The sequence below is a fragment of the Balearica regulorum genome, chromosome 3, assembly GCF_011004875.1.
Source record: "Balearica regulorum gibbericeps isolate bBalReg1 chromosome 3, bBalReg1.pri, whole genome shotgun sequence".
Classification (NCBI taxonomy): domain Eukaryota; kingdom Metazoa; phylum Chordata; class Aves; order Gruiformes; family Gruidae; genus Balearica; species Balearica regulorum.
The window spans coordinates 80,699,356-80,712,563 of NC_046186.1; the positions used below are offsets into that span (position 1 = coordinate 80,699,356).

General features: G+C 44.9%; 1 protein-coding gene across 3 annotated transcripts in view; it reads right to left on the bottom strand.

Annotated features, from left to right (window-relative positions):
• CAPN9 (calpain 9) overlaps nt 1-11,543 on the bottom strand; it is a 29,478-nt gene extending 17,935 nt beyond the window's left edge. The window contains exons 1-9 of one of the 3 annotated variants that reach the window (XM_010298761.2): nt 11,404-11,543; nt 11,086-11,311; nt 6,362-6,431; nt 5,789-5,907; nt 5,047-5,180; nt 4,280-4,448; nt 2,621-2,704; nt 2,280-2,365; nt 392-469 (exon numbers count right to left, since the gene is read on the bottom strand). In XM_010298761.2, coding sequence (XP_010297063.2) covers nt 392-469; nt 2,280-2,365; nt 2,621-2,704; nt 4,280-4,448; nt 5,047-5,180; nt 5,789-5,907; nt 6,362-6,431; nt 11,086-11,298 — 953 coding nt within the window. In that variant the 5' untranslated portion in view covers nt 11,299-11,311; nt 11,404-11,543. Of the gene's footprint in view, nt 1-391; nt 470-2,279; nt 2,366-2,620; nt 2,705-4,279; nt 4,449-5,046; nt 5,181-5,788; nt 5,908-6,361; nt 6,432-11,085; nt 11,315-11,403 lie in introns of all 3 variants that reach the window. The other 2 variants (XM_075748651.1, XM_075748652.1) reach the window with 2 other exon arrangements.
• Between the last annotated feature and the right edge of the window lie 1,665 nt (nt 11,544-13,208).

Here is a 13,208-nt window from a genome sequence, read left to right on the forward strand (position 1 = left end):
GTATTGCTTCTCTGGACTCCTCTTCCAGTGTATGCCTAGCATCAACCCTGCAGGCATTTCATATGTGATGCAGTGCAATACAATGCTCCCTTCTGCAGAGCCTGTCTTTGTTCATGGGAAGGATTTAAAGGGTGTTACATTCATGGGAGACACACAGTATTTGAAATATGTCAATGCCATTAACTAAACTGACTTTTGAAATGCTTTTTGTTATAAAAATAGACATGGGCAGACATGAAACACACAGAAAACTAAGCGAGCATTCTACTTGCCCTCTCCTAGACAGAGACTGAGCATTTCCTCACACAGAGGCTTCTTCCTTATTGCTTGTTTTGGCCACTTGTGCCTTGATTTCTGACTAGAGCCACACACTTAAAAAGCTGTGGCTTACCAGAACTCTCCATCATCCAGTGCTGCCTGTGATAGGCGTCTCTGCTCCGATGGGCTGACTGAACGCCACTCCAGAGAGCTGCAAGAAAACAAACCCAAGCTTTACTACGGGTACGTGGCAATTAATTTTCCCTGGCTCAGAACAACTGGCTGGACACAGCAGCAGGCTGTTCTTCTCCAAGAAGTGTTTTATTTGCGTGGCTCACACAAACACAGACGCATTTAAGAGGTTTCCCAAATCCTGCTGTCACTCATGGTCACAGAAACCCAGCTAATGTAGCTGGAAGCAGGACGAGGCCAAAGATCCCAAAGCTGCTCCAGGACGGTCCTGCATGAGTTATTGCCTACACTCAGAGTTTGGGACTGCTGTCAGGTGTTGGGATTGGGTATAATAAGGCTATTGGCAAGATTTTTGGTAAGTCACATCCCTCCTTAAATCTGTTTTCCATCTGTAGCACCATCTCGTCATGTTTGTCAGTAATTTAGGGCCAGATGTTTCCTCAAAATTGAGTCAATGGAAACTGAATAGACTCCTTCCCCCGTACAGAGATATTTGCTGGAGTAACTGGGGTTCCAGGTAAAGTCTTTGCTTCCTTTTCATTCACCCCTACAACTCCAGCAGTAGCAGGTCAAAACCAAACAAAAACCTGCTAAAACTTTTTGGAAAAATTAGAAATGCCCCACTACATTTCCAATCTGACATAATAAACAGGGAGTAGCAGGCACCTTGTGTTGAGACTTTTAGGTCCAGCAACCACTGTGACATGTTAATATAGATTCCTGTATTGACCTGCGAGCCCCTCTGCATCTTGAGTTCCAGAAAACCTCCCAAGTGCAGAATCAGAGCTCTGCTTTGCAGAGATGGGTTTTTCAATAAACAGAATGAATTGCCAGATGCCTGTCCTGATCTTAAACTCTTTGGGTTTTTTGAGATTTAATCACTCATTACATATGCCTATTATCTACATTTTTCTTTTTCAAGATAACAAAGGATCAGAGCTGATGTGGAAATACTTCATTTATTTCTGAGTCATGTTAAGGACAGGAACCTTCAAAATAGTCCTACAGATGACTATGTGTCTCAGCAATTTTAAAGGGCCAGGCAGGTTATGGCTCCTCTCCTCTACATCTGTGCGAATAAAAAAAACTTAGTAGAAGAAAGTGAAACAAAAATGAAGCCATGCATATGTGCAAAAATACATTGAAAAGTGTATGTTAGAGGGGGGGTGTAGTGTTGCTTTTTACTATATATTTTTTTCTTTTGTATTATTTCTACTTTGTTTACCACTGGTAGTACAACCAGACTGGTTTTCAGACCAATCCTGTTGTGGGTTTGGGTCCTACTACAACTTTGGTGGGTACCACATGGAGAGGGTCTCATTTAATGGTCATGTATAACCTGTAAGGTTCCTGCCTGTTCCTGACATGTTTAGAAACCCAGAACAGTGAATGAAACTAGAGGCTCATAAGCTACTTAGAAGGGGTAATAGAGTATCAGTTTCCAGCTTATCTGCAGCAGGACAAAGTCTGGATGCTGTGTCACAAGTGCTACATCAACAGGCTTGTAAAAAATAAAAAATCACTCCAAATGTACAATTTTTTTTCAATCATCAGGAGTGTCTTAAAATTAACTGATCCCATTTATAGTAATGCATGATTTTGGCTAATGCTAAATTTTAGGGACTAAACAACCTTGACAGTGTCCCCATAATTGAGCAGCTTTGAAAATACTGAGGGTGCCATGTTAGTATGGCAGTAATACTATTACACACGTGCATACTCTTGATTTAATTTTCTGCGGAATAGCTGGGGCTGCAGAAAGCTAGCAGTGGAGCAGCAGCTGGGATTTGGCCTATGCAAGGCCAGAGTGTAGGGGACAGCGTACGCACTTGTCACTCCACGGGCCGTTCCACTCAACCTGTCCCCAGGGGTTCCGTATCCTTGTGAGCTGCACTTGCCGGCCCCTATAGCTCACCTGGGGAAGAAGAAGGAAATAAAGAAAATACCAAGTCTCAGTAGCGAGGGAACAGGACTTCTTCAGTGTGCAGAGGCTGGGCAAGCTGGTGTAACAGCTGGGCAAAAGGTGCAGACTGCTACAGGAGATGTGGGAGGGAAAGATGGACGGGAATTTGGATAACCCCCCCAGATAACTCCCCTGTCACCTGAGGTCAGGGGAATACTCCTTTATCTTTTCCCCAGGTCTCTCCTTGCCCCATATTTCTGAACGTACCTCATCAATGCCAGTCACGGAGTAAGCATGGCCCTTTATAAGGCCAAAGGGGGTTTTGGCTTCTGACTCGGCAGCACTGCTGGTCTGAAATACAGGAAAAAAATGTGAGGCTCTCTTTGGAGTGAGATCACAAGTGGTGCCACCTGGTCCCTTCCATGCATCAGGTGGGAGGTCAGTGGCTAACCAGTACTATGAACAGGAAACTTGTCTGTCAGCTCGATGCAGACAGTGATGATGCAATGGTGCCCTTTAAGGAAAGGATTTTTTTTTTTTTTTTGTATTGTTCACTCAGAGGGAAAATAAGGTGGTTCCAGGCTGAAATACATTCTCTGCCCCTGAGATTTTGTATCAACATAACCTACATTTCCGGGATCTCAATCCTAACTCCCATTCAAATGTAGTTTGTGTCAGCTAAGGGATGGCAAAAGGTGCTCTCAGACTGAAATCAGGTGTTGATATGGTCTCATTTCTTGTAAAAAGACATTGACGGAGCAGTGATGGGTCCCATCAGCCAGCTGAGTATCACACTCTCTCTAGTTCAATAAATATTTAATTAGTCTTTGCAAGTAGCAAAGCTTCATCAGGAGAGAAACGGAAACTCAAATCAGAAAACACTGAACCCCAAAGTTGAAGGCGCAATCTTGAGTAAAAGAGAGAGCTTGTGGAAAAGCCCTACTTTCAGTCAGGCAGGCAATGGGTTTGAGACAACAGGTCTCCCTCAGCCCAGCCAAATGTTCAACAATGAGGCTTTGGGGCAGAGGGCACCTGAAAGCCTCTCTCCTTCTCCCCCAGCCTGGGCACTTCCTTTGCTTTTGTTACAAGTGCCCAAAAGGGAAATGAAATATTTTGTGCTTGGTGGAATTTTTCATTTGCTCTGAAATCTTTTTCTCCAGCTGCTCATTCTGGTTGAGAAACCTGGCACACTTTTGTTTCCAAACTGCCTTTTCCGCTGAGCACAGTCAGCAAGGAACAGCAACAGGGCTTTCACTCTTGCTGTTGTGCAGCTCAGGCATTTTTCACCAGAAAGCTAAGGACACATGGATGGCTCCTTTTAGCCTGGGTCAGACACACTGGCAGAGCAGTGTAAGTAACCTATGCAGGTGCCACCCACCAGCAACCTTTTCTTTGGGAAAGCTGGAGGTTTTAGTCTCTGAAGGGATAAACCTGACATACCCTAAGCCCCAGCCCCTGTTTACAAACACACACACTGATCCGGAAAATTGTCTTGAGTCCCCCAGGTCCCCATAGGTGTTGTTACAGAATTCAGGGCTGAACACACACCCCTCCCCCTCCTCCCAGTTTTGTAATCTCTGGAACCAGTAAGTCCTCAAAAAGCTATGGCCAGCTTTAACATTAGGTGACCAAATACGTCAGGAAATAAACTTCACTCTCACTGAGTGCTCATACTCATGTCATTATTGCCTTAAAAGCAGTGGCCATCACCTGCTGAAAAGTGATTAATCTTTTTCTTTTCTTTTAAACAACTGTACTAAGGACTACATTAATATTACATATCTATCAGTTCATAGCTATTATTTGCAGAGATAAGTGCATATCCATCTATTTGTCATTAATTTAACCAGTATTTAAAAAGTAGGGTTTTCTAATGAAGAAACCACAAAACTAAATTGAGAAATTCAGACCCCATTTCTTACTTACATCAATAGAGCAGCCCACCATTGAGCATCTTTTCAGAGCTTTCTCTAGGATTTCATAGAAATTGTCAGGAGCCTTTTTAACCTCATACATTTCTCCTACACCCCCAGTGAAATCCTCCATGGCTTCTATAGTACTGCCTCCTTTCAGAGCCTCGTAGCTGCCGTTCAGCCTGGAAAACACACACTGATCATGAGACATGCTTTCAAAATTCTGAAGATGCCCATATTTGAGAGCTTTCTCACATGGGTGTAAAATTGCAGCAGTGGCACTGAAGTCAAAAGTTGTACTCCAGAATGTACCCAGGATATAGAGGAGAGTATTGGGATCATTCTGTTTTCCCTGTTCATTGCATTTTTAATTCACTCATTTCTCCACATCCTTAAAGCCTGGGGCTTTTCTTTCTTTAGTGCCAGTTGGCAGGTTGGCAAGGACTGAATACCACTGCTTGTCAGTGGCTCGCTACCTGCCAAATCAGTTAAAAATGTAGAGTTAGCCAGAACCATCAATTGAGGTCTCAGAAGAGACACAAGTGGCAGGATTCAGGCAACTTTATTGCTATCAGCTAGGGTTGTATCTAATGATGTACTGGAAGATGGACCAGCTCACATGCAATAGGCATAATGTCTTTAGATCAGGGCAGCAGCAAATGCAAAAAACCCCCCAAAATACTAGACAGAAGCTGTTCACTTGGGTTGTGAATAATATATGTACAAATTGTGAATAATGTATGTACAAATAGCGAATTATGTATGCGCAGCGTGACTTACTTGGCATAGGCTTTCTCTAGTAAGGCACTCCAAAATTCATTGTGTTCAGCTGAGTGCAGGAAAACCAACCGGCCTTTGAAGGTGGGTAATCGGTCATCAATCACAACATCCACCCACTCATTGTGCTGCCAAAACTATTTAGAAAGGAGGGGCATGAGTTTGCTGACAGCATGTCATTTCATGCGTGTAGGACTCTGGTGTCCCAGTGCTTCTAATTGTAAGTTAGTGACAGTCACAGGCTTGATTAGAAGTCATATGTAAATCATTCATTCCCACTATACCATGCTAGCCTGCTCTGAAGGAAGGGTAATCTATCTTAAGAAAAGACTAAGACTGAAAGCGTAGAGCTGTACTGGAGCTCCTTGTCTGGATAACGTCACTCATGTAGCTACACAAGTGGTCACCACATGATTCAAGACACCAAAGACACACACATATTACAGATCCCAGTCCAACTCCTTTAAGGCCTTATATTCTAAGTGGGGTTTGTGCACCCAGGAAAATGTGAAATGATTTCTAAAGCCGTATCTCTTCACAGAACAGCAGTGGCTATGTGAGTGCCTGTGGGAGGCTGATATAACCCTCTAGCTTGTTCCTCAATACAACACTGTAAGCTCAGCAATCCCTGTTTTTCTCAATGTCTCCTCTGCAATAACCGGCAACCCCGCTGCAAAATAAACCATGACATGTAATGACCAAATGCTCAGAAATGTCTTCATGCTGTGCCAGATGTTCATCTTACCTGGAAGTGAAATATTCCAGCATAATCTGGTCCAAAATTTTGATCCAGTGGCACCACTCTTGATAATGTTTTTTCATTCAGTGTGAGAGAAGCTATGGCTGCTAATAGCCAGCAGTCACCTGTGAATTGAGAAGGGGGGAAAAAAGCTTCATTTTCTTCCCTTCAAGAGGAGACGGAGGTGGTGCAGGGACCAGAGGAGTTGTTACAGCAGTTAGCTGCCACCCCTCTTGAAATCCGTCCGTGTGTCCCCAGGAAGCGTGTCCCTGCCTGGCCGGGGCAGACTGTGCTGCAGTTTGGGGGTGCTGGTGAACAAAAGTCTCCCCTGAGCTCACAGTACTCTCGCGTGGGGATCCTGCCCTGACCTTGAATCCCACTGCACCAGGATGGTCCCTGGCACGGATGGGAGGGTGCTACCAAAGAGGTGGCTGTGGGCAATGTGAGCATGGGCAGTACCTCCGGCTTCACTGCTCCCACCAGTTCAGGAGAGACAACATGCCCTCATGTGAGAGGATATTCCTGCTGCTCCTCACAGGGTGTAGGCAGGAATACATCCACCCAGGGGGAATCACTCACCAAGATCCCCTTGGCAAATGTCAGTTCTTGTGGCTCCTCCAATGGTAAACTTGGGGTCTTTGACAATGTCCTGAGAGAGTGGGAGACACAGAAATGACTTAGAACATGCCAAGAAAATATCATCACCACTCTGAGCCCAAATGTGCAGCACAGTGTGTGCCATATCAACTATATTATCCTGCAGCAGTGTAGCCACCACAAAAAACTAGGTGGGGAATCTTTGCTAATTAATTCAAATGTAGAGCAATTAAAGGATCAACTCTCCTAATTTTTTTAATAATTAGTTGGCTGCTAATGAAAGGCTGGCATTCTTTATTTGTCTGTAGGCAATTGTTAAAAAATGATAGCACATCCTGGTCCAGAATCTCAATGTTAGGATACAATCCTGGCTAAAGTTTTTTTTTATTGTTTGGGTTTTTTTTCCCCAATGGCTGGAAAAACTAAAATTGGCAATTTACCTTTAAATCCACTATTAAGCCCTTTTTTTATCTGCAGGTAGTACCTGGAACATACAGTGTCTGACAACCATGAGACCATTTCCTCCTCAAATAAGCAAACAATGAAGGTTAGACTCCAGCCTTGTTTGTTTTACCAAGTCGGCTGTTAGGAGGAGCTAACGCTCCCCACCCTGTCTGCTCAGAGGTCAGAGCGACTGATGCTCATGGTGGTATTAAAGCATTCATTTGACTGTTTTAGTTCAATTACTAGTACCACAGCTAGATAGAAAAATTACAGTCATAAACCAATAAATGTCGCAGGAATTCCCCTCTTTTCTCCCCTTTCCCATGAACTGTAAGTTGAATTTAATTGATTGAACTGAATAGAAAAGGGAGGAAGAGGGTATCTAATATATTACTTGAGGAATATGTTAATCAGTCTGCCCTGATATCTTATTGCATGAAGCAGGCTCTAAGTAAGCAGCAGAACCTTGCAAAAAAAAAAAACCCAAAAACATGAAAGAGAGGGAAAACCAGAAGAACACATTAAGTCATTTAATGCGTGCATTTGCCTAGAAGGAAACTGCGTTGCTTTTGGTTCATATCACTGCATTTTGTGAGGCCATCAGGGTAGGATATTGATAGTTTTGTTCAGCTTCCTGCGCTTTTTGCTGAAGCATCTGCTGCTGGCCACCGCTGGAGCCAGGACATGGCCCCCAGTGAACCAGCACGGCTCCTGCGATGCTCACCCTCCGGAGACAATATTCAGGAGAAAGCTGGTTTGTGTATTTTTTGTTTGCCTTTGCTGGGGAGGAGGTGGTGGCCAGGTTAGCCTCAGCCACAGGTGTCCCTGGGAGGAGGGACCGCAGCACGTCGTGTCCCCAGTGTGTGGAGTAAAGGGAAATCAAACAGCTGCTCCTCCTTACCTGGCCCGCCTGCTTGTTAAATACACTCAGTCTTGTGGGGACTGGACGTGAACAATAAAACCCACAGATTATTGACTTTAGACATTAAAATAGCAACAGCTGATGAAGTAGCTGTTCTTTAATAACACGTCTTGTTTTAGCATTATTGGTCCTGGGGAACATAATTCTCGTGGCAAGAACTGTATTTAGCTGTTACCAAGAAACTCCATGTGTTAGCAAGGGACAAGATAAAAACTCTTTCCACTGACATGGGTCTGAACATTAGATTCATGGCTCATTACTTATTGCACAGCTCTACAACTGACATACGGAAAAATATTTTCAATCTTCTACGTCTAAAGCCAACGAAAATAATAAAAAGAAAATCAATAAAAAGGAATTGAAAGGATTTTGACTGGACCTGTGCCACGTTCTCTGCTACATGAAAGAAAACCACACCCCCATTTTTTGAGTGGATGGTGCAACAATAATGTTAATTTTAAAGGGATTTTCAGACTGGATGATATAATAATATGTATCAAGTCTTTCAGCATGTTAAAGGACAAAACCTAGAGCTGGGTCTTGCATTCACACACAGCATACCGTAATTCATTCTGTATGTATCCTGCACAAGGATATTGCCTAGAACAGGGACGTGCAATCCTCAGAGAGGTGAAACAAGGCGACCCATGACTCTCCTGATGCTACATCAAAGCTGTGTTTCTTTAGACTCAAAAGAAAACAAATTGCATCCCCTGCGCCTCTGTCTCACATTGGTAGAGGAGGTACATGGAGACCTAAGGCTGAGGGTGAGGCTGTTTAGTGGCCTTATTTCTGTGATTACATTTCTCTGCCTGGTTCCAGCACAGCGTACCTGGCATACCAGTTGCCAGTGGCTGTTCATATTAGGAGAATTTCCTTCTTACTTCCTCCTATAGACCACAGACTGATTTGGCATTGGTAAAAGGCATTTGTCTTTCTTTTTTTTAAAAAAAATTCTTCAACTTATATGTCTAACTTTCCCAGACACTGAGCTGTTGAATTCATTCCAGCAGTTGAATTTAGATATAAATTAAGAAGGGAAGGGAAGGGAAAGGGAAAGGGAAAAGGGGAAATACAATAAGAAAAGCGTCTTCTGTTCTTCAGATTATTCTAAAATTTTGATAAGGTACAGTTTCAAAGGTTTTATTTCTAATGAAAAGGGATTGCTAAACAAAATCACTAAATATCTTTCTGAATCTTAGAGCACTTAAGATTTATGTAGAAAGTGAGATATTCATCTGGTGCAGATCCATGTAGCTCACTGATTGCAGTGGGACATTCACAGATTAGGGCTAGCTGAGGGTCTTGTTCACGTTGTGTACAAATGTGTATACATGCAGGTATATGCATGAAAAAATTATGAGAAACCCTTCTTTACTCTCATTACTGAAGATTAAGCTCTAACAGGGTGTAAATGTGAAGACTACCATTATTTGGTCCTGCAATTACCTGCACGTATTGTGCTACACTTCATCCAAGCTACTGTAAAATACTGGTAGGAGAGGCAATAAAACCAGTCACCATGAAAAGCAGTTTGAACACAGATACCCTACAGAGAGGCCATGCTCTTGTGCTCACCCTCTCTGGCACCACAGCTTCGCCAGCTGAGCTGTGGCAACCAACCTGGCACATGCTCCAGGTCTATATCCCTCTTGCAAAGTAAAAAGTGTTAACTCGAAATGGTGTTACAGTGCCTCTATTTTGATGTTGTTCCTGATGGCTAATAGAGATTTAGTTGATTTAGCTTAAATGCTGAGGAGCCAGAGAAGAGCATAACTAAAACCTTGTCCTTACACATCCTCTCAGCCTCCCCTGAGCTTTATTTCTCACTGTACAGCTCACAAAAGTTCACCTTTTTTGCATGGTGGGAATTGGAGCGTAAAGGCAGATCCCGTTTCAGGTAACTTACTCGTCCTGGAAATGTTTCCAGTTCAGTGTACAAAGTTCCTGAAGAAGGGAGCGACAACTACAACACACGGACCACTCTCCACTGTCCCTGGGTACCACACACAAGGACACATAAGCTCTCAACTGCTCCTGGTCACATTTTACAGCAAAGTTTAACTCTTATGAAGCCCCAAATGGGAAAAAGATGAACTAGCACCTAATGGCTGGCCAAAGGAAAACCATTCTTTCTGATTTAGTGTTGCAGGTACTTGCATTTTTGATGCTCCACTGCACTTCAGAGTCACCATACCAAAAACATCTCAGCCTCACAGCCCCATCCTGTGCTGGGGGGCAGCCCCACAGCCTACTTGGCTTTTGGGGTGCAGGTAGGCAAGGCAGGCAGCAGTGCCTGCAGGGGCTGCACTTACCATGTGTAGGGCAATCCTATTTTTTCATAGCTAAACCTTGTCCAGGAGTTATAGCTTTAATTCTTGCTCTGTAGTGGCATTATGTTAACAGATGCTGAGGCATTTGAATGCCTGTCACTGTGAATTAAGCTAAAATGTAAACCTTTCTTTAAGCTTATTTTGTTCTTTTTTTCCTTTGGTATCAGTGTCACCAAAGGAAAGTTTTCCACTAAGGGAGAAGCTGTCAGAGTATGAAGAAAAACAGAATAAACGTCAGTCATTAGCAAAGAAATGAAACGTAGCCACAAATTTTCTGTGACTATTGATTACCAAGTTAGGTGGGGAGAAGGAACCTGGAGTGATGTTGGGTTTGTGATCTGAGAGCGTGTGACTAGTGAAGCTTCAGGCTTTTGCTGCATTATTAATGATTGTTAGGCAAGATGCATTAAGAGATACTCATCAAGCGCATGGCTACTGCTGAATGGCTCAGTAACCATGGCATGTATTCATAATCTTTCAGTGTTTCATGATGGAAGCGAGCAAGTAAGTATAAGAGTCTCATACTCTAAAAGTTAAAAGGTTTGAACTTTTAAAGTTTAATCATCTTAATTATGAATTTCCTACATTAACAACACTTGATTTTTTATGTAGTTAGAACATCATCATAATGTGTTTTACCCTTAATTCCTTGCACATCCTCTTATTTTCATCCTAACATTGCTTTTGTTTGGCAATAACGTAAGAAAGAAGGCTGATTACAAGTTGTTTATGCATGTACATAAATACACATGCATGAAGTGTGGCTATACAATGAGCTACACCTAAAAATTAAGTGAAGCCTTCCAGCACTCTTGTCCCACAGCTTGAGTTCTTTGTGGATGACATCCCGACCCCATGCCACTGGCCCTGAGGTGGGAAGGGTTTCCCCCTGCAGTTCGACTCCACATCTCCCTGAACATGCCACGCATTTGGTGCAATCCCCAAGCACAGTGGTGTCTGACTTTTGGCAGGATGGAAAAAGAGAACGCAATGGCATACTCACTCACCCTGGGCCTTTTCCAGATGAAGGGAATAGGTGGCTTTTCACTGAAGAAGAGAGAGGAGTTGCAGGCGGGGAAGTCGGGGTCCTCAAAGAGGACCCCCTTGTGCAGGCACTCCTGCTTCAGCTCCTCGTAGCCCTTCCCTGAGCCGTGGGCGGCACGAGCAGCCCCAGGCAGCGCATGCGGCCTCGGCTTCGAGTCCTGGTACAGGTAGGGCATGGCTCCCTCCCACCTGCTGGAGAGAGACCCCAGGGAGCCAAGGCTTAGCAGGCAGTGGGGTAGGAGGGAAGAGCGGGAGAAAAACAGAAGAGAAAGCAAAAATACCTCTAGTGCCTTGCAAAAGAGAAGGGGGAGGAAAGGAGTGTGCTGCGGGGGAGCCGGTGGTGTCCTCCAGCCCTCCTCTGTTGTGCCTCCTTGAACTGCAGGGCGAGACTGACCTCCCAGCTGCTCCAAACGGTGGCAGAGGCAAACACCCTGAAAGCAAACAGGGAAAGAAAGAGGCTGGCCATGGCCACACTGGGAGTGGGAGCGGCCAGGAGGTGCCCTGTCCTCCCCCGGGGTAGAGCGGCTGTGCCCGCCTGGTGGGGAAGGGCGTGTGCGGGGCCTGGTGCCACTCCCCAGCGGGCACGGGCCGGGCGGGAGGTTGCTGCTAGGATGGAGATGACTTCAAGGTACGCAGCACCCAGCCAGAGCCCTCGCGTCATGCGGTGGCAGTGAGCCCCAGAGAGAAACCAGAGCCATACGGTGGGTTATAACCAGTGTTTCTCACAGGTGGGAGAGCAGCCCGGCGTGGCCGGTAGCAGGGCCGTCTCAGCAGGCAGGTGTTGCCCCTGTCAGATGATGTGCAGGAGGGACAGCAGTGGCAAGAGGTGGCCATGGCCAGGGCTGCTCTGTCAGTGGAGGTCCAGCCATGGGGCAAGGGCTGGGGGTGTGCAGGAGGGCTGGCCCCAGGTTTGGGGTGGTGGTAGCTGGTGGGGAGGGCTCAGAGCAGGATGTGTACCGAGCAGCAGGGAAAACTCAGGCAAAGTGTCAGAAAATGTTACCCTGAGGAGGGATTTTAATGGACCACGCATTGAAGGAGTTCTCTTTGCACTGTAACACGGGATTTTAAAACCAAATACATACATACTTGCCACTGATTTCCAGGTTTTGTGACCTTGTTCATCTGACACTGTGCTTTTGCTACCCAGCTTTTACGTACAACATCCTATCTCACATTGGACGGTAAAACACTGTGCTGGAGACAATGCTAGTCAATGCGCTGTGGATGCTCTGAAGAAATAACAGCAAGGCTCAGAGCCAGACAGGTACGGATATTCCACCCTGTTTGGAAAGGCAAGAGATGCCACCATCTTGGAACAAATTGCAGTTCCTGTAATACAAAACACAGCCCTGAGTACAAACAGCGCTCAGCCTCCCTTTGCTTTAATTGGCCCTTTGGTGGACCAGTCGAGGTTGCTGCCAGGAGATGATTTATGGAGAGCAATTAGGTGAAACAGAATTAGTTCCTTTCTCTTCTGCTATTTTTCACAGCGGTGCTGTGAAGAAAGCTTTCTTTTTCAGAGCATATATTCCCATGTTTATTCCCCATAATTGCATCCATTGTTGATGTCTGCTGGCTCCCCACTGAGACCAAGTTCCCATTGTCCAAATTTATGGATGCTGTCCAAACGTGTGAGAAGAGGCAGGCCTGGTGCTCCAAATGTGGCCATCATTTGTTTGAAATTTAGGTCTGCAGAAGAGAGTCCAAGCTACTCACCTCAGCTTTTTCCACAGTCAGTACAGAAGATCAGCACCTCCAGAAAGTGATTCATCATGTTCTCATTCATAAGACTGCTCTGGAGATGATTGTGTCTTTCATTTGCCTGTAGACAGACCCTCATGGACTAGCTTAGGGCAAATGCCCAGCTATTAAGTGTGTACAGTCGAGTGAGACGGTTGCCAGCCAAGGAGCTAAGGCATGCAAAGCACACTTAAGTGCCAACACAAGCCCAGGGATGTGAAGTACCCAATGTCCCACATTCAGCAAGTGGCAAAACCAGGAATGCACTTTATCCACAACACCTCTCTGTGGGCCAAGGTGTGTCCTCACACACTAGACTAACGTGCTGACTGGGGAAGAAGATGTT